This window comes from Clupea harengus, chromosome 15 (genome assembly GCF_900700415.2).
Source record: "Clupea harengus chromosome 15, Ch_v2.0.2, whole genome shotgun sequence".
Classification (NCBI taxonomy): domain Eukaryota; kingdom Metazoa; phylum Chordata; class Actinopteri; order Clupeiformes; family Clupeidae; genus Clupea; species Clupea harengus.
The window spans coordinates 4,948,764-4,970,117 of NC_045166.1; the positions used below are offsets into that span (position 1 = coordinate 4,948,764).

Genomic DNA, 21,354 nt, shown 5'->3' on the forward strand with positions numbered 1-21,354 from the left:
GGGCATAAATATGAATGAGGAAGGAATATGACGGCATACTTGGGGACTGTTGGAATTATTAGCCCTTTTTAACCACCCTCTTTTACATATACAGGATTTGCATTTGAAGGTTGAGACTAGTGCTTGAGGTTCATGGTATGTCAGTTGCATGATGTACCGAACTCTCCTTATTCTACTATGCTTAGGTAAATAGTTTTGTGTTTGGAACTTTTCAGCTGTTCAATGAGATGACAATCACAAAACAGACTTCTACATGGCATATGTGTATGGCCTACCCTACAGCCTGACTGCTTGATTCGGTCAAAGCACATAAACTCTAGTACACCACCCTCACAATATTTTGGTAGCTTAACCTTCCCTGTAATGTTGCTGGCCTTCAATGCATCCTAATAGACATAGGTCTGTAGTGTTAGCTTGGCTAGCGTTATATCGGGACATCTCGTCATAACATTTACGTCAGTGAACATTTAATGATTGTTTTTATTGCTAACTTTCACTGCTTTAGAATTTTGATGTATGCGGTCACTCTTGCATATTATTAATTATTCACAAAGACAAGCACCAAAAAGCACTCTGGAATCTTTGCACAGTTCTGTTGCCTGGGCGAGTTTTTGACAGGGGCAACAAACAAAATAAAAATAATAAAATCTGCCGCATCAGTCAGCTTCCCAAAGTAAAATTCTACAGTTGGTGAAATGTCTGCCCTAGTTGACCATGCTGACTTTGAGGGGGTATCCTAGGTACTTACATTTCCTGAAGTGTTCCAATACAAGGCCACCCTGCACATGTATGATTCCATGAATGTTTAAGTAACAACTGGACATCACATGTTATTTAAGGGGAATGTCCACAATATCATTCACACCTACATCTGCTCAGAAATAAAGAAACACTTAAGGTCGCTGACCAACATTTATTTAGTGACTGTGGAGATGGAACAGGCACACCTTCTCTTCACAAGAGATTGTGCTTCATCTGCTCGCCTCTGATGACAAGTGGCCAACATAGTACAAAACACCTTATATGAAAAGCAAACCTAACCCTGTAAATAGCAGCTTCCATTGCCTGATTTTAGTCCACTGTGAAATTCAAAATATACACCAGCTAAATGTCACAGAATTCCCTCAAATGGCACAACTCATTCAAACAAAGTCATTGTAATCCACTCCTTTTGATTGTTGATGATATTGTGGCCCACCTGCTATTACTTCACAGGACTCTTCAACTGAAAGTTCATCAACCCATGTGAATCTATGGGTACAGTGATTAAAAAAAGGCCATGACATCAATCTGTTTCCATTGCACCACAGTGAGACTCTTTTGAGACCATTAGTCTCATCAGTTTTCCATGTAGCTTTTCAACCTTCTTCACATCTTGTGCTTGATCAGTCTTGTACTGCAAACACTGAAATATATGAAACAGAAAATGTGGAAAAGTGAACATATAACTTTGAGTAGTTCATGAATGAAATAAAGTAAAATAAATGAATTCTGAAATGTTGACCTTACCACGGAGTCGTCTGTAACTTTTATGCAGAGGTTCCCGTCACAGTGTCTGTACTTCAGAACCACTCGAACCTTAAAAGGAAAGAGGCAAACATTAGCTCAAAAGAACTGGTAAATGGTAAACTGGTCAAAGGTAATGGGCAGTGAGGAACACTGCTGTAACTGAACGTTCAGACACGGCATATGTCCAGGCGGAATTCGGCAGGTGAAATTCCGCCTCGAGTCCGTGGTCCGAAAAATCAAGTTTGGCTGTGAAGTAGCAAGTTAAGCTGCAGTGCAGCGTCCGGCTGCCGACGCTGGCGGCTAGGAAGCTAAAGAGCTAAATAGCTAGTTAGTGGATTATTTGCCCCAAATATGTTCATGAGCAACAATCAATCAGTCATTTTGGTATGGCTGAGACAAAAGGCAGAAACGAAGTATGAAATCAAGTAACGTAAGATAGTATATGAAACCACCAATATTCTTCAGAAATAGTCACACCAAGATATGGCGAACTATTAAAGCGGGCAACCCGCCAGGCAGCAATAGGCATTAACAACGCTCCAAACGAGAGGCCTGACTAGTAGCGACAGTCAGAGGGATGCTGGGGCCTGGACCACAGTCAACAGGGAGAAAAGCCTTACGGGTGGTCGTTGCCGGTAAGGCTGCTCAAAACACATTCTGGCCGGCCATCCAGGGTGACGGCAAGAGGCTGGACCAGAGTCCACAGGCCCAGCCAGCGAGAGCAGCGAACAGTCTTCTCCCGCCTGCAGGAGCAAAGAGCAGCCCTCTCCAGGCACCGGTAGCAGCGATAGTGATCCGCCACCGGTGAGCATGGCACGTTGGAGTACCTTGACTCACCGGGTGAGATTGAGGCGTTTCTGGTCATTCAGATTAGCATGGGTTTGACGGAAGAAGGGAAAAAAAAAAAAATGTTCGCCCGTGTGATGATGGGGAAACCGCTTTCAACTCTTGTCCTCCGGTCTTCACTTCACAAACATGCTGAGGATGGAGAAAGGTCAACTAGGCTCAATGGATCAATCGTTTCTTTCCGCAAAAGAGTGTTTTTGTTAGGTCAGTACTACAGTAACTACATGCATCTGTGGCACTGGAGGGGCCTTCAGCTATGACATGGCTCTGGGTATAGGCCATGGTTTCATTACACGTGTAAACAGGAAAGGCATGCCCCCTCAACTCCATGCTTTGAAACTGTGGCCATCCGTCCCCCCCTGTATTTTTTTTTTTTAAAACGTCCACTTCTAACCGTGTCCTTTCGAGATGCTGTGTAAAAACACAGTCACGGTCCTCTCCATCGTGCATGACAACCTAATAATAAGTAAACGAGTGCAGAGCAGGGGTCCTGATCCCTACAGAACTTTATGCAAACTGAAGTGAGTGGAGGACTACAATCGTTTCATGAGAGGGGTAGACGGAGATCAACTCTACTCCTGTTATAGTTATCAACACGAGGTCACACTTGTGAACGCCCATGTATTGCACAAGGAGAGTGGCAGCTCAATGCCAACTGCTTGTTTCAGAGAGCGTGTGAAGGGGCTTCTGAGACGCAGGTAGATCCACCTTACTCCACCTCCCAGGTTTTATTGTTCATTTTTACAAATCTATACAAATGCAGAGGTTTTACACATGTATACAAAACCTGAACTGATAGTTATTGTTCATTTTTTGCTTTTTGCGTGTGTTTAAGATTAATTTCAACCTAAAGATTGAATTGTACTGCTGTTTGCAATGACTAAAATGAAGTAGACAATGGCTTTGAGAACCCTAAATAAAGCATGTGGTGTTACTCCTTTGGGGGGGGGCACTATCAAGAAGATTCTTTTTTTATTGAGAATGTAGGTTATCCATATTTGTCTGGCAGTGAGAGGTGCAGTATTCTACAATTCCGTAGCAGTTAGAGTTAAAGCAGAACCCCTTCCGTGTAAAGTAAGGCTGCCAGTACTGGTCACATGATAATGGACTAGATACGGGTACCATCCATCCAGAATTCTGTGGTCCGATTCGACCCACCCCACGAAAATTCACACCACGACATCGCCAACAATATCGCCAAAAGACGCAAATTAGAATGATAAGCTTTTATCAGTGGCAACTGAATGATGTTTGCAAGGGTTTTGTATGCTAGCTAGATAGCCCCCTAGTTTTAGACCGACACTCCACAATGCTCCCTTGACGTTTCGTTAACCTATAACGTTACACCAAACCCACGACAAGCTAGCCCTGGAATTCGGGAGCCCCGCAGCCTCTGAAAAAACACGAATGCAGTGGATTCGTGTTCAAACTTAATAGTTCAGTACCCACAAACGTAGTTGCATTTAGCGTAAATACTTAACAGACATCATTCCCAAGTGTGGCTGGCTAAAAATGAGCTAACATTAGATGGAAGTTAGCTAGCTAGCCTAGGTAACATATGCTAGCAAGCTTTCGGTAGCTATTGAAATTCAAGAATGTCATTTTTACCTTCATTGGATCTGTAAGATACAATTTCTCGGCAGCCCGGGCAAATTCGTCCCATGCTTGATAGTATGGCATGATTTGGTAGATAAATGGACGCTCGGGTAACTTTTAATTCCTCGGCCTTCTTGATTACCCACTAATTCCACCTCATCAAAGTAACAGCAGTTATGGCTGAACTTAATTGCGTGTAGTCAGCGACGACGAAAATGTCAATATGGCCACTAGCAGTCTGTAAGCCAGCAACAATACCGATTTTCTTTCAAAATAAAAGTCTAAACGTATTCATTCGTTTTTAATTATACAATGACGAATTCAGACCTCAGTATTTATGTGTTTCCTGAATGTACGTGTTATAAGGATTTCACTTCACCTCCATATCAAGGATGCACAATTAGTTTTTTTCTCAGCCACACAATTTAAATGAATTCAATACATGTGGTGATCTATAATAGATTTATTGGAAAAATGAATGATAATTAACAACGAAAAACGAAATGTTTTGTATCTAATAGGCTAAATGACTAAATTCACAGATACAATATGCAGTGTATTTATCAGGAGTAGCACAACAGGCATATGCTGTGCAAAACGGCGAAACATTTATCAAATCGAATTTTCAAACAAAACTTTGAAGCGGACTTGAACGTTTTCCGCCTTCATATTGCCACCTATTGTCGCTTATTGTCGTTGGCTCCACGGAACTCACGTTGCAATTTTTCTTCTTCTGTTTTTTTTTTTATGGCGGTTGGCAAACAACTTATGGTGCATTACCGCCACCTTCTGAATAGGAGTGTGGGTCTGGTTCATTTATCCTTCATTCATTTAAATCCTTTCCAATTAATCCTGTTACTTTTAGAAAATAAAAAACACATGGTTGGTTTTCAAAACACATTTCACCTGAATTCCTTTGTAATATTTCTTTTAAATTCAATCTTATATAGCTTAAATAAGCTAAAGTTGTTAGCTAGTTCACTATGGAACTTTCAAGTTAAGATTCAATCGTAAAAAAGTGGATTAAATCACACAGCATGGATTGTTACTTGCAGGTTGCATTTAGGGTTGTGATGCCAATAAAGTTGGCACTACCCCACTCAGTGCCATTCAGTATCAAACGCTGAGAAAAGCCTGCTCCATATTGTCCCAGGTTTGAACTGTCCAGAGTGAAATGAGCAGAGCATTTCAAATGACTGTTGTTGCGAGATGTTGATAAAGATAAAAATGCCTATTGACAGTTCAGTCCTTTTTGAATGGGTATGAAAAGTGGTGGCATCCCCTTCACAGCCTGGAACAGTACATTTCTACACATGGTCTACCATTTTTGTTGTTGTTGTTGTTAATTGTCTTGCTCACAATACCTGCAGATCTGCTTAAACTGTGCAGATCCATATTGCCTGGGCTAGAAAGTGTGCGGGAGTATGTTCAGATTGGGGGCATACATATTAATGAGAAAACCAGTTACGACACAGTGGAGGGTTGTTGGAATTGGCCCATTTTGAGATTCACGGTATGTCAGTTCCTTGCACCTAACTGGAAGGTAAGGTAAATTCAGTTTTTTTCATTCCATGGTACCTTTAAGGGGCCAACATGGTTGACGGATTGGTCATTGCACATCTACACTTCATGGAAAGTGACATGCGCCGAAGTAGAGCACAGTGGAATGTATGTGACAATTAACTTCACCAGTATTCATGTGTAGATTAACTGCTGGAAGCAGCCATAAGAGAAGGTGTGCCAAACAGAGCACAGTTAAATAGCCTACGCAACATGACAAAGTTCAAAGTTCAAAGTACTTTATTTGTCATTGTCACAAAAACAACGAGACAGACGAGGGAGCTTCAGACAGCTAAAAACTTAAGTTGCTGTGGACATTAACTGCCACAGCTAAATAATAATAAATAACAATTAATAAATAGATAAATGAATATCCCTGAGTAAATTAAAAAAAGCAATATATATATACATTGAGGTGCATCAATAGTTGCAGGGTAGAGTGCAGTCCATGGAGGCGGGGCGGGCCGGGCCGGGGGGAGGTGTTTTTTTTTTTGGGTGAGCTGTTGAGAAGCCTTATTGCACGAGGATAGAAGCTCTTTGCCATTCTGGAGGTGTGTGCTTTTGTGGATCTGAACCTTTTCCCTGATAGGAGTAACGGGAACAGATGATGTGCATGGAGGGAAGGGTCAGTGAGGATGCAATTTGAATGCTGCAGGCAACGGGAGGAGGAAATGGCAGTTAAACTGGGTTATCTGTATTCATATAAACTGGACAAGTCCTTAAAGTTTCTGTTTAGTGTTAGTCACCAGCAAAAGTAGCCTGCTTACTGTAGGTTAACATAACTTGTTATGGTAACATCTCAACTGCACTGTCAGTGTTTTTTTTTCCATCAGCAGCCTACAGGCAATGTTTTGGCCCACAGGTCTCCATCAGCCAAGTAAACCACACACACTTTTCTATAATTGTTGCAGTAATACTCCTGCATTGAAGGGTCATAGAGATGCACAGATACAGACGGAGCTGCGACTTTCGGCCCCTGCTCATTCATTTTGCTGATGTGCCAGCCATGCAGCGCGCGGCCAGCCGAAATTACACTAAAGCGTCAGCGGAAATGGCGTCATTTTTGGTGCACGCAACCACAGGAACTACAGGTTTAAATGTCTATGGTTTAAATTCCCTTCTGCACACCCAGTCCAGTTGGTGGCAGCACTGAAGCATTACAACTGCTATTTCAGCAAACAGAAGAAGAACAAGAACAAGAACTCGGAAACAACGTGATGGCGGAATCAGAGTATGTATATTGTGTTATCACATTTAATCCGTCATTGTTTATTAATGAATGTATTAATGTATTAGCTGTAACGCAAGCACAGAAGTTGATGTTTCACCGATGGCAAACATTTATTTGTTTTGGAGCTGAACGAACAAGAAAGAACAAGCTCGCTACCAGTGTGCACACAGGAGTAACGATTACGTTCGACAAAACAACCTTGTCCCTTATTATTGCCTCGGTGATAACGTTAGAAGCGCTTATTGTTGATATCGACAAAATCAATGTAAACCTTCAAATTTCAATAATGTTACGTTATGTTGTGAGAAACATAATGAACAGATTTCCCCGTATTTTTTGTTGTCAATATAAACTCGGGAAAAAGTTTGGACATTTGTGTTTGGTCGATTATTTCTCTATTATTACAATGCTAATTGGCATTGTATTTTATATCGTTGGAAAGCCTGTTTGTTTACCTTTACAATGGTGTCCAACTTGTAAGGATCATGCATTTGTGGGATGAGCAGCAAATCTGGTTATGTGGGTATCGCCCAAGTAAAATTTGCCATAATTGTCTGCCAATGCTAAACAGTGTATTCTCCTGTTTGTATTGACTCTTGTTTTGAGTTGTTTGGTGGACTGTATGATTGAACTATCGATCAGTAACAAGGAACAAACAAGACATATTGGCCGTTTAAGACTTTATTCATTTAATACACCATCATACATATGCAGCCACAACAGCCTGGCACCTCCTCCTCATGCTGGTCACCAACCTGGGCACACGTTGCTGTAGGATGGCATTCCATTACTCATCCAGGAGTAGTTGCAGGTCAGCCAGCGTGGTAATGTTGGTCACTCTAACACGTACAGCATGCCCAAGCTGATCTCACAAGTGTTCAATTATGTTGAGGTCTGGACTCATGGCAGGCCATCCCATTCTCTCTACTCCCACATTCGGGAGGTAGTCTGTGATAACCCTGTCTTGTTTGTTCCTTGTTACTGATCGAGAGTTCAATCATCCAATACACCAAACAACTCTAAACAAGAGTCAATACCAACATGAGCATACACTAACGGCATTGGCAGACAATTTTGGCAAATTTTACTTGGGCGGTACCCACATTACCAGCTGTACTTTGTCATCCCATCGACCAAACACTAAATTCCAAACTTTCTTTTCCGAGTTTAACTTGTAACGACAACAATATAGTCATAAAAGGTCATCAAGAAATACTACTTTTCAAAATTAACAGTTTGGCAGATGCCATTGATATCATCATGAGGTGGTGTTGTGCCATTGTACTGTCTACACAGCAATTTAGATATAGATTTAGAGATAGATGTATAGAAATTATAGAGAAAAGATTTATAGACTGGGAACTTGTCTTTGACAAAATTGCCAGTCTTGTTTTTTTTATGAGAAACATGGTAACTGCTTATCTGATCCCTTGTTCTGAACTTTTTGAGAATCCATGGACTATGTGTTTATTCAGTAACTCTTTCATTAAAGGGTCTGTTGATGAGTACTGCAGGTAGAAATGCTATTAACATTTAAAAGAGGAACAGAGAAACGCGATCAAGGCATTTGTCGATCGAAAAGCTGTTTTTGCCGTCCTTCCTACGGGATTCGGTAAAAGTTTAATTTATCAGCTGACCCGGTTCACATACTACGTTGCTCTGATTGGTTGTAGGTCTATCCAATTGAGCGAAGAGGCATTTTTTTCCCCCTGGTTCGGTTAAAACACGCCCCATAATCACAGCCCAATGGAGCAGTCTATCGTAGCTAGCTGAAAATGTCAATTTACTTACGTTTGGTGTGATTTTGGGTGAAACTAAAACAAACACAATGTTTTTTTCCCTATTTGGTTGGCTGTCAGAACCCCGAAGGTCATCAAATTGGTTCCTGAGAACCTTTTGAAGAGAAGAAAAGCATATCAAGCTATTAAAGCAACAGAGGCCAAACTTGCACTACTTCAAAAAAGAAAGGTGAGTCAATTATATAGCCCATGCATGCATGTATGTTTTTTTTAATGTTTACTTCTTGCTCCTGGTAGTAGCTGATATTTGTAATGGCTTTGGCCCTAATAACATCCTCCAGGGTCAGCTGCCTGTAGGCCATGGTCAAAAGAAGCATATTCTCACTCAGCTAGGGTACCCTTTAAGCATCTCCTCTGCAACCTCCCGGATTACTGACTACCTGACAGACAGACCACAGTGTGTGACTGAGGGTGTGTGTGTGAGTAGATGGTTAGCAGCACAGGAGTACCAAAGGGGACTGTACGCTCACCTTTCCTCTTCGCCTTCCAAAACAACGAAGATTCCTGTCCTGTCAACTGCAGACATTTTCAGATTAGACTGCATCTCCCTGTCTACTGTAATACTATATACAGTTATATACGGTTTGGTTTTTGTTATCATCAGGTATCGAAAGGACGACCGGTGCGGTTCAAGCGTTTGGAAGATTTCCTCAAGCATGGAAAAAGACAGCATCGTGATGAGAGACGTCTTCAAAGAGCCAATCACAGACCCCCTACTGACCTGCCACCGCCTAAAAACAGCCTGGCATTTGTTGTCAGAATCAGAGAGTAAGAGAATCTTGAAGCCTCTATGGCTGTGGCTGATTGACTGCCTCTAAGGCTATGTCTGATGGACTGCCTCTAAGGCTGATCGAGATATTTCTGTACCATGACAGACTAAGCACGAATAAGCAATAATTAAAACTTCTTCTTTCGCTTGTTTTTCTGCAGGATAAAAGGTGTCAGTCCCAAAGTCATGAAGGTCCTCCACATGTTTCGACTGCGCAAAATCTTCAGCGGTACTTTCATAAGAATGAACCAATCATCAATGAAGATGCTGAAGACCATTGAGCCATATGTGGCTTGGGGGTGAGTTCATTCTAAACATCACCGTGTTTCTCCCAGGAGGTTCTTCAGCAGCAATGCTGTGGAGTGAGCGGCCATGAGTCTGCAACAGTGGGCCCTTAGTGGTAAAGACGGGTCGATAGTTCTCAAGTTGAGCAGGATTAAGTGAAGGTTTTTTCAGAAGCAGGGTTACCCAAATCTATGAATGCAATTGGAAAAGTTCCCGAAATCTGTGAAGCTAATTAGCGTGATTGCTGGCACAGTGGTGGGAGAAATGGCTTGGAGTAGGAATGGGGCCCAGTGCAGAAGTAGTAGGGCGGCTACATGACGGGAGTTTAGATTTGTTTCTCTCCGTGAGAGGAGTGAGTGAGGAAAGAGATGCACCACTGACCGGAGGAAACAAGAAGGGGCATTTAGTCATACTGGTTCATGTTAGGCTTTCTGGTGCCCTGCCCTCAGTTGGACTGGGTGTCTGAGTGGTTCAGTGAATTAGTTAGTGACTCGGTACAGAAAGAAGCAGAGATATCCACTGAAGGGGTTTGTATGGTAGTGGAGTTCTTAAAAAGAGATATTTTGTGGCACTGCCTTTGAACCTGTGTTACCCTTCCCATGGTTTCATAGGCCAAGCTGCAGTGCAACAGTAAGTGCTCTTGTTATAACTGGGGCTTCTTGGCTCTTTCACCAAGTTGCTCTTTTAAGAGCAAGCTACATCTATGTCTGAAGGTATGTACTTGACTTGTATGGGTTATTTCTTCTGCATTTGGAGCAGATAGATCATCTGACTTGTATTGTAATATTACTATTCTGCCCAGTCCAAGCACATGTGGTTCCCTCTCTGAGTGTGTAATTTGGTAAATCTATAGTAAAGGGGTTAATCCACACCTGGGTTGTTGAGGTGCTGATAGACTAGAGAAACTATCATCTCACACTAAAATTTTGATGCAGAATGATGATAAAAAAAAAAAACCTTGATGGCCCACAAAGAGATATTTTGGAGGAATGTCTTATGGTTTTGACAAGTAAATGTGTAATAAACAGGATAATGTATAGTTCGCCAGTCAGTATTGGAAAATAAATACCTTCAGGATGAAACAAGTCCTGTTGGTCCTGTCAGGATTTATTTCCTGCCACTGACCGGCAGACTATACATTATCCCTGGCTTAAACCCTGGTCCCTATATACTATACATTATCCCTGGCTTATACCCTGGTCCCTATATACTATACATTATCCCTGGCTTATACCCTGGTCCCTATATACTATAATTTATCCTTTACTTAAACCCTGGTCCCTATATACTATACATTATCCCTTACTTAAACCCTGGTCCCTATATACTATACATTATCCCTGGCTTAAACCCTGGTCCCTATATACTATACATTATCCCTGGCTTAAACCCTGGTCCCTATATACTATACATTATCCCTTACTTAAACCATGGTCCCTATATACTATACATTATCCCTTACCTAAACCCTGGTCCCTATATACTATACATTATCCCTTGCTTAAACCCTGGTGGTCACTCGGGTATTTTGGGGAAAATGCATAGCCCACAAAGGAAACATTTGGTTAAAAAGAAGCCAACCTGTTAAGTTTGTAGAACTACTTTATTTAGTCAGGACAAGGTTAACAGTGGATAGTTTGCTTGATTTTTATAAATGATTCCCTTGTTGCTAAGCCTTTAGCTTGCTAGCTGTTTCTGATTCGGTGATTCGGTGCCCGGTTGAAGATCAATGTTCTAGAGCAGGGGTCTTCAACCTTTTTCAGCCCAAGGACCCCTTGGCTGAGAGAGACACTGAGCAGGGACCCCCACCCCCGCCGCCCCAAATTTAGGCCTGATATTCATATATTTTATCTGGAACTAAGTATCAGACACACACACACACACACACACAAACACAAACACACTCCCCTACACGTGTTTGAACATAATGATACATAATTTGTAACACACAACTCGTTTCAATTTATTCTGTTTATAATTTTATGATTTTTTTTTCTCCCTTACAGTTAGCCATTACTCTGTATTCAATGAGGGGGGGACAAAGAATTGAGTAGCTTGAGAAGCTTAAGTATGGATGAAATATCTCATGATCTAGTGAGAGGCCTGACGTTTGACAATTCATCACTCATGTCTTTGGCAACAAGATTCTCCCTATGAAGCATTCAGTGAGTCACACATGGCTCTTACACCGTCTGTGCACATCGCGACACATTTTGGCCAGGGTATATCATGTTCACGGAAAAAAATTGTCGATCACTTTGAAAGTCTCTGAACTCTTCTGTACGTCCATGCAGCTGCTTACAGAATATAAATTCCTCCTGCATCTCATTTTGGTAGACAACCACACAAACGCTAAAAACACAGGGTCGTTTGACATGTCTGTGGATTCATCTAATTGTAGTGCAAAATAATCTGCTTTCGGGAGTTTCGCGACTAGTTGTGCCCTCACATCAGCTGCCAATTCATCAATTGAAAGGGGGGAAAAAAGCAAAGGGATGCTTTTCATTTTTTTTCACGTACTCCTCCTTCCCAAACGTTGTTTTTCACATATTACTAGCTGCTGGCAATATTAAACTTTACGCAATTATGTATGGCGTTTTGGTCTGAGCGACACGTAATGCAACTTGATAAGAGGGTTTTAAAGCTAGCTCGCCAACTGTGGCTGATTGTCTGCTGGCCCTCAAAAGATTTTAAACGGGAAATATTAAATGTTTGTTTCTTTCAAGTGAGCATGGGTTGTCTCTAAGTCTACGTGTCGTTGCAGCTTTGATGGCTTCATACTTTCGTTTGATAGCACGGGAGAGCAAACCACGCACACTGGTAGTTTGTCACCATCGGTCTCTTTGTAGGTGAAGCCAAACTTCAGATAATTATTTGAATATTTACGTGTTTTCTTCAGTTTGCGTTTTTGGGTATTAAGGCATGTTGGCATCCTCTGAAGGTAGATCATCTGAACCGCCATCAGTGCTGTATGACGTGGAGCTTTCGTTCCGAGAAATTACAAAACTTTTAAATTGTATGGTTATGGCAGGTAACGTGTTTTGGCACCAGATAGCTAAATGTAGCTAAAAGTGCATATGTTGCCATGGTAATCAAATGATCGCGTGAAGATTCATGGGTAGCCTATGTATTATTTTATAAACGAATAGAAAGCAATTGTTACGATCTGTTTATGTTTATGTAGCCTATTGGACGTTTTTAATTTTTGGAAGAGGGAAAAATGCTTCAGATGAAATAATTTGGCGGACCCCCTGCAGTACCTCCGCGGACCCCCTGGGGGTCGCGGACCCCCGGTTGAAGACCCCTGTTCTAGAGCATTGATATAGAACAGTGATTTTAAACTTTTTTACCTGATACCTACCTACTTCATAGGTGTCGTGTTATAAAGATATATCAGGACACCAGCCAGCAAGTCAGAAAAGAGTATTTCTCGTCTCTGCGGCATAATTCTGTTGAAAGCATATAGGGGAAACATTGAATCTCTTGACTTTCATTTCAATATTTGTTTGAATCTTGAGTTGATGTTGTGACTTGATTTGGATTGAATATATTGACACTTATGTTACTAATATCAGTTAAATTGATCATTTTGAAGGTTTCCAAATCTGAAATCAGTCCGTGAACTGATCCTAAAAAGGGGACAAGCAAAGATCAATAAAAGGAAGGTTGCTCTCACTGACAACACAGTCATTGAAAAACATATGGGTAAGCTTAATGACCTGTTCTACTCAAATAATGGCTATGGAGCAAACACAAGTTGTATATGCAGATTAGGATGTGGCATAATCCTAAAGAAATGATCACTTTTTATCTCACTCATCAGGTGACCATGGCATCATCTGTTTGGAGGACCTCATCCATGAGATTTATTCCGTTGGAAAGAACTTCAAGGCAGCCAGTCATTTCCTCTTGCCCTTCCGACTGTCAGTGGCTCGCCATGCAGCCAGAGATCAAGTTGGGCTCTTGAAAGATATTGGGGAGGCTGGAGCACGGGCGGAGGACATCAACAAAGTCATAAGACAGCTCAACTAAGTGGACTTCACTTTTTGACTTGACTTTGGTAAATGTTATTGTGTTTGCAAATGGAAGGAGGGAAAAGGAACATTGTCTGCAGCTATATTTCCATCCATTGATCTTGATTGATATTGATCGATATCATTTGGGCCATCTTTTGTCTTTCATAAAGTAATGGCAGCATGATTTCTTGGGGTGACAGTAACTGGTTTTGAAATGTGTTTATATTCAATAAAAATCCATTGTAATTTTGTAAGGACTTGCATGTTGAATTGGTTTTATAAAATAATACACTCTGTGTGAAATCTGTCATGCTATGGTACACAAGAGGCTCTGTTAAGAGCACTGATGGCTCAATCAGAATAAATACTGAATCCATATACATGAACACTACCAATATTATTGAGCATATTGAAATGTCCAGGTGTTCAATTGGACTCAACTAAACAAGTCGGCATGCATTATACCCTGTGTGAACTTTCATAGGCCTCATGATTTTGATTTTGAGAAATTGATGTGCTGTGAAGCCAAACCAACCTTTTTCAACGTACAATCTTTTATTTCAACCATTGAAGAGGGCAATGACACATGACACCATCAGCTCTACAAAAAAAACTTCTCTTGTAGCCAAAATACATGCAAGCAAAGTTTTGTGTTCCATCCATTTTCTACTGGTGGCAGGCGAGGACGACGTGGAACAGCGAGTTGTCTGAAACGAGTTGGAAAAGTTTAATCCTGTGTAAAAGAGTGAATTTTGCTGCCGCTGGCAGCTTTGACAGTTTGAGAATTGTGGGACTATGGCATTGTTTGGTCATTTAATTTGCTAAAAATAGTTTGTAGGGCCTGGGTTTGTAAGGGAGGGGGTTGTTCCTGGTACGTTAGATATTTAATCCTGGGCTTACATTAACTAAAATGACCAGATTTCTGAAATGAAAACCAGGGAATTCCAGTGGTCAATGTATTATTGAAATCATTATCATTTTTTATTATAAAAATCCTGCCAACTAGAATATGTAGTGAACTTTGTCATGTATGCTAAATATTTAGTCAATAGGGTTAGCCTAACCCCAAGTCAGATTTCAAATATACTCAAATCTCTTAAATCAAAGAAAATTGATACACTTCAGATTTTTTCAAAAGATATCTTTAATAAACATAGATGAAAAATGATAATGAATTCTCTCCTTGTAATAGTTTGTTTTCCTTGTGTGAGTGTGTTTGTGACGACAGCATGAATGCTCTTCAAGAATCAGATGCTCAATGGTTTGATACAGAGAGCATCTCCTGTGCCCTGTCTCTCACCATGCCACTGCCTGAATCTTCAGATAAATGCCCTCCCCAACAAATGGCAAAAGCTGAGGTAATATCTGAGTAGGCCTACAGCCGCTCTGAACGAAATGTCACTAAACTGATGCAGGTGAAATTCTCAACTAAGCTGTGACAAGCTTGACCATACATTTACTAAGATAGCCGCCATTGAGAAGACATAAGATATTTCATACTCGAAGCTAACTGAACTGAAAACTAGCCTTAGACATCAAAGAACATGGTGACAAAATAAGCTCATTGGAACAAAAAATGGAAAATGCTACACTAAAACACAACAATCTACGCATCTCCAAAGCGCTCTCCCCTAACGATCAAGCAGCTAGGGAGCTGCTCTGGCCATTTGTCGAAAAGGCAAGGTCAGCAGGAGTAAGGTTTCCTTTTGGTGTCCGTTTACATTTGTGAATGGAAAATGAACTCCAGTGGCACATATGCAGAGGACCCAGGAGGATGAGACCAGCAGCTACGATGATTGATCATCACAGTTTGCCAAATGTAACTCAGACTTTCAATGGAACCGAGTTATATGGTCAGATGAGACCAAAATAAAGCTTTTTGGCAACAAACATCAAAGGTGGGTTTGGCGTAGAGAGGAAGATAGCCATATAGAAAAGCACCTCATATCCAATGTGAAGTATGGTGGCGGATCTTTGATGTTGTGGGGCTGTTTTTCTTCCAAAGGCCCTGGACATCTTGTTAGGGTACATGGTATCATGGACTCCATCAAATACCAGGAGATATTAAATGAAAACCTCACAGCCCCCTCCATTAAGCTTAAAATGGGCCGTGGTTGGACCTTCCAGCAGGACAATGATCCGAAGCACACCTCAAAATCAACACAAAAATGGTTCACCGACCGCAGAATAAAGGTTTTGCCATGGCCATCACAGTCCCCCGACCTAAACCCCATAGAAAATCTGTGGGATGAGCTGAAGCCGAATCTTCAAACGTTGACCTCAGAATCTGAAGGATCTGGAGCGATACTGCATGTAGGAATGGTCTCAGATCCCGTGCCATGTGTTCACCAACCTCATTACGCATTAAAGGAGAAGACTCAGAGCTGTTATCTTGGCAAAGGGAGGCTGCACAAAACATTAAATTAAGGGGTGCCAATAATTGTGGCACACATGTTTTGGGGAAAAATATGTATTTAATCTCAACAGTTTTTTTTCTTTCAATAATTTTACTTCAATGAAAAGGTAAGATTTTTGTGAATATTTTGAGTGAAAGACCAAGAGGATAAACAGCAAAGACATATTTTTTCATAGCCTGTTTTGCTCATATTCACTAGGGGTGCCAATAATTGTGGAGGGCACTGTAGATGGCTTTGGCCCTACTGAACACAGCTCTGAGATCCAGATACTCCAGGCACATTAGAGAGGTTAGACAACAGCGCACAAGAAAAACACAACATGACAGGACATGGGCAAAAACATGGAGGTACTGGGCTGGATCTTGACATTTTGTAATTTTTTCCCCTTGTATGTTGTTATAAGACCAATGTTTATGTTGACTTATGTGCAATAAAGAAGAAAAGAAGTAGAAGTAAGGGAGTCGCCCCCTGGTGGTAGCATTCTGGGTGCAGGGCAAATTAATGGGATTCTCCATAGAGACGATGTATCGGTCCACATTGAGAAGTTAGTGTTATGATATGTTTGAGATACTTTATTTAGTTTGACATAACTTTTCAAATTGATTTTGGTGATCATATTTATTATTTCGAATTGTTTCAATTTTTAACAAGGTGATAAGAAACTACAGTGAATATGTTGTATAGGCGCACCCACCTGTACACAAAATATGCACACTGCATACCCTAGCAATGGCACAGGATTGTTTTGTTTTGATTAGTAGCATATTGAGGCCAGTAGTGAAAAATGTTTAAAATATAAATAAGCAATGCAGTTTAATTGAACTTTTTAACACCGCAAAAAAACAGCAGGCGGTGGAGCCTAACTTAGCTGTCACTGAGTTATCATGGTGATGCCCAGTCTGGACTTGGTAATGGTCGAGCTGGAACTCCAGCTGGCGCAATACAACGATGCAACAGGGAACTGATTCTGATCTGTGCACAGAGACAGTGGAGATGTACTTAAATGTTCACAATATAATGAAAGTTCTACTGACGATACTCTCAACTGCTTTGGTGGAAAGGTAATTCTTGAGACATTTAAAGACATAACTGAGATCGGAGCAATATGTCAGAGACATTGGCTCTAAAAGCAGGACTGATTCTAATGAGTATTCATAAAGACATTGAAATCAATACAGAGAAAGTTTTGAGGGAGTTTGGCAGGGACTGTGAGAGTCAATCTTTCATTGTAAGTTCCCTTCTTGTAATGAGTGTGTATAAAACCTGGGTCTGTGAGAGTCAATCTTTCATTGTAAGTTTCCTTCTTGTAATGAATGTGTGTAAAACCTGGGTCTGGTTGCTGTGGGTACACAAAATGAGCTAGCGACCAAGAAACACATTTACTGCAGACAACCTATTTTTCAAATCAATGTTTTTTCTTTCTTTCAAAATCCATAGACGCTAGTCCTCCGTCACTGGGTTCAGTGCTAGCAAGTTTCCTAGCTGGCGTTTCAGTGACCTTAAATGGAGAGAAAATGTGTTCATAAAAAACTGGAGTAATACATTTTTTTTGAAAAAAGACTAAACATGGCTTGACATTTTCACAGTTAGATGAAAACAAAAAATGTTCAGTGTTTGTACAGTAATACCCTACTAACTGTGAAAATGATACAAACAATCAAATAAACAATATTTGCCTGCTCATCACTGCATATGCCTTTTCCTTCATGTTGGCCCTGACACTACTGGTCATCTCTCCACTGCTCCATCTGCCCTGACCTATCATGGGGATCACCATGACAATACTGGTCATCTCTCCACTGCTCCACCTGACCTATCATGGGGATCACCATGACACTACTGGTCATCTCTCCACTGCTCCACCTGCCCTGACCTATCATGGGGATCACCCTGACACTACTGGTCATCTCTCCACTGCTCCACCTGCCCTGACCTATCATGGGGATCACCCTGACACTACTGGTCATCTCTCCACTGCTCCACCTGCCCTGACCTATCATGGGGATCACCATGACACTACTGGTCATCTCTCCACTGCTCCACCTGCCCTGACCTATCATGGGGATCACCCTGACACTACTGGTCATGTCTCCACTGCTCCACCTGCCCTGACCTATCATGGGGATCACCATGACACTACTGGTCATCTCTCCACTGCTCCACCTGACCTATCATGTATCACCATGACACTACTGGTCATCTCTCCACTGCTCCACCTGCCCTGACCTATCATGGGGATCACCATGACACTACTGGTCATCTCTCCACTGCTCCACCTGCCCTGACCTATCATGGGGATCACCCTGACACTACTGGTCATTTCTCCTGACCTCTCATGGGTATCACCATGCAGGCTTTTTTATCACAAAAATCTTCTTGAAACTTCAAATTGAGTCTGAAAAAATGATCACTAGAATCAATTAAGTTTATCCCAAAGTATATGTCAAGGAAGCCATTGTTAGCTGAGATGTGTTTTTTTCTACAAACATCTGTCATGATTTGGGACCTCCTGGGGTACGTTCGTCGTAGGATTGAAGCTAAGTTAATCAATTGGCCTTTTAGCCCGTTAAGATTAGCGAGCTGATTGAGGACAGCAAATATCGGTTCGTTAACGACTGATGCGCGTCCTAATCATGTGGTTAATTTCAACCAGGCTAAAGTTATCATGGCATTTGCGCGTGCACGTCCTACTTCAAAAGGCAGGAAAGGTCGATCACCAAAACCATGATTTTCTAACGGTATAATGGCTCTAAACTCAAAGAAAAGGGCTCTTTTTTTTCTCCGCTGGCGAGTAGGAGATGAACATGAACGCTTATGAAGAATACAAGACCATAATCATGGCAAAATTCAACACCACCACCGCTGTGAGAGCAAGGTGTGTTGGGATGTTTATATGGTGATATCTATGTATGAATACCTGACAGCAAGTGTCAGCTGGTACAGAGGTTTCCTCTACTGGTTTGAATCTGCATGGTTGCTAGTTCAAATCCCCTCACCTCCTTCCTCGATGTAGTTTTACATTTCCTTGGAAGTCGCTTTGAATAAAAGCGTCTGTTAAATGACTAAATGTATTAATAACAAATGTAATAAATTGAAGCAGTGAAAATAAATTGTTTGTATTTCTCTCTATTCTTATCATGAGTCCACCGTAATCATTTTCTACAATAATGATATGCTATGGTGTACTAATAACACTCATATAATTATGAGTGCTTAGTTCTCCGCATCACCGACACTACAAAAATGTACCACTCGCAAAAAAGCGCAAGACAGTCAATGTGGTGTTTGCAATAAATGACTCGAGAAGGTCTTGTAAATTAATGATTCCTTGTCGGCTGAATCGGTAGCGCTCATACAAGAATAATGGATCTTGGCGATCGCAAAGAACTCTCTCCCTCCGCTAATCTAACTCTAATATCAGTCCTTGGTCAATGGGATCCCTTCTTTTTTCCGGGGGTGTGGCAAGCTTATCCAGCTACACTTAAGTTAGCCTGCCCTGGAGCAGGTTAGTGCTAATCGATATGTAACTATGGTGATTTATCAAAAGTTGCTTCCACGAACCAAAAAGAGGGGCGTTTTTTATCTTAGCCTGAAAATTAGCTCGCTAAACCGTTTAGCGAGCTACGACGAATACCCCCCTGGCCTCTAGAGGCTGCCAAGCAAGAGACTCTATCACTGTTGTGTTTGTATGTTTGCTTTCACCTGCTAGTATATTGGTCACATTACCAATTAACTAGAGTATTTATTCCTGGCCATTTGTTCTGTTCGTTGCTGTGTCTTTCTGTCAGGGTGGCTGTGACTTCAGGAATCGAACCTTAGCCGCTGGTTTCCTAGTCCAGTGACGAACTCACTGAGCAGTAGTAGGTAGTAGGACCCAAGTGCAGAATGTGTGAAATGTCGTCTTTTATTTTCACCAACAAAAATAGGAAAATCCAAAAACACAGAAAAAGGTTCTAACTCTCAGAAGATTTAAAAACGGTGGGCAAAAACAGAGAAGTTGATTTTAACAAGACACAAGGCTAGGAATTACAAGAGACTTACAAAAACCACAAGGCCGGTGACTGGCGACTAGAAGACTGGATACTGGAGACTAGGGAACTTGGAAACTCGAGATCATAGACCTAGAAACACCAGAAAACAATACGACAAAGACACAGCAACGACCAGAACAAAAGGCCAGGAATAAATGCTCTAGTTAATTGGTTATGTGACCAATTAACTAGCAGGTGAAAGCAATGAAGGGAAAACAGAGACAGGAAGTCGACAGAAGCACATGTACAAACACAACAGGGATATAGTCCCTTGCTTGGTGGCCTCTAGAGGCTAGGAGGTCCCAAATCATGACAACATCTCTATGGAGAATCCCATTTGTTTTTCTCCAGCTTTAGGGGCGCTACCACTGGGGGGCAACTCGATTACGTTCCCCTCCCACTTTCTGTGACAATAGGAATAGCATTGTGTGCCCAAACCTAAAAGGTGTTGAACTTATATGATCAATTTCCTGAACTTAGTTAGCCTACATAACACTGAACAATATGCATTGGGAAAATGAAAAGAGTTGAGGCCAGCACAGTCAAATCATTAGTAAATTATGTGTCATGTAGCGTGTTGGTCAATTTTACCATTACGTCAGCAGTGTTAATCTAAGAAAACATTATTTTACAAAGCAGAAATCTATGGGTGAATTGAAAAGTCAAACAAGTTGCTTTTATGAGAAGATAACAGTCACTGGTTATGTGTAAATTACATTTGATAGCGAATGGCATTGGCATCAGTTTCGCTCGGGACATGTCCCCATCACCAAAACTGAAAGTAAAGTGAATAGCTTCTCAAATTGCTCAGTCAGAAGAAAATTCATTTGATACACAAAAATGAAAGTGGTGTGTAACTTTAGTCTAAGTCTTAAGACTACATGTGTATGTAGCCTATCTTTTGATGACTCCCAGTCAGATGATCATCACCTTTGTTCCAGTGCCGGCTAGCACGTCTAAAATGCATGCTTTTCTATCGAATGTCAGAATGTCTTCTTGGCTTCTTGTGCACAGTACTATTATTGTGCACAGTCACACACTGGACTTAAGCCCACGCCCTTGGACACAGGAGGTGGGCATGCTGATAATTACACTATAATCCGTAGGCTTCTCACTTGACACTAGCACAACTCTTACAGTTTTGGGGAATGCCGTTTTTCTTCTGTATCCGCTGGCCGCAAATTGACAGAGATATATCCCAGTAGTTTTAAAGTGTATTTTAACACTTTAGCAAAGGGAGAATGCAACAGGCCAGTGACAGATAGAATGGCCAATGTAAAATTCCACTGTCCCAA

The 21,354-nt window shown here is 41.3% G+C and overlaps 2 protein-coding genes and 1 non-coding gene across 3 annotated transcripts; 2 read left to right on the forward strand and 1 right to left on the reverse strand.

Moving 5' to 3' along the window:
• Nucleotides 1–898: 898 nt before the first annotated feature.
• On the reverse strand, nt 899–4,174 carry srp9 (signal recognition particle 9). The gene is made up of 3 exons (XM_012827337.3): nt 3,964–4,174; nt 1,510–1,578; nt 899–1,405 (listed from the first exon to the last, which is right to left on the reverse strand). The coding sequence occupies exons 1-3, from the start codon at nt 4,033–4,035 to the stop codon at nt 1,286–1,288; spliced, it is 261 nt and encodes an 86-aa protein (XP_012682791.1). The 5' UTR covers nt 4,036–4,174; the 3' UTR covers nt 899–1,285.
• Nucleotides 4,175–6,629: 2,455 nt separating this feature from the next.
• rpl7l1 (ribosomal protein L7-like 1) lies at nt 6,630–13,865 on the forward strand. Its single transcript, XM_031581840.2, has 6 exons — nt 6,630–6,742; nt 8,602–8,710; nt 9,146–9,309; nt 9,472–9,609; nt 13,191–13,300; nt 13,419–13,865. Exons 1-6 carry the CDS (start codon nt 6,729–6,731, stop codon nt 13,625–13,627), a joined length of 744 nt encoding a protein of 247 aa, XP_031437700.1. The 5' UTR covers nt 6,630–6,728; the 3' UTR covers nt 13,628–13,865.
• Nucleotides 10,162–10,298, forward strand: LOC116223951. The gene has a single exon (XR_004165357.1). It is a non-coding gene; the product is annotated as a small nucleolar RNA SNORA50 (small nucleolar RNA).
• Nucleotides 13,866–21,354: the final 7,489 nt, after the last annotated feature.

Excerpts from the sequence above, each read along its gene's own strand:
- rpl7l1 (XM_031581840.2), top strand. Across the intron at positions 9,610-13,190 it reads GAGCCATATGTGGCTTGGGG|GTTTCCAAATCTGAAATCAG; the intron begins GTGAGTTCATTC and ends ATCATTTTGAAG. Across the intron at positions 13,301-13,418 it reads AGTCATTGAAAAACATATGG|GTGACCATGGCATCATCTGT; the intron begins GTAAGCTTAATG and ends CTCACTCATCAG.
- srp9 (XM_012827337.3), bottom strand. The coding sequence starts at position 4,035 with ATGCCATACTATCAAGCATGGGACGAATTTGCCCGGGCTGCCGAGAAA. Across the intron at positions 1,579-3,963 it reads ATCTTACAGATCCAATGAAG|GTTCGAGTGGTTCTGAAGTA; the intron begins GTAAAAATGACA and ends TTTCCTTTTAAG. Across the intron at positions 1,406-1,509 it reads AAGTTACAGACGACTCCGTG|TGTTTGCAGTACAAGACTGA; the intron begins GTAAGGTCAACA and ends CATATATTTCAG.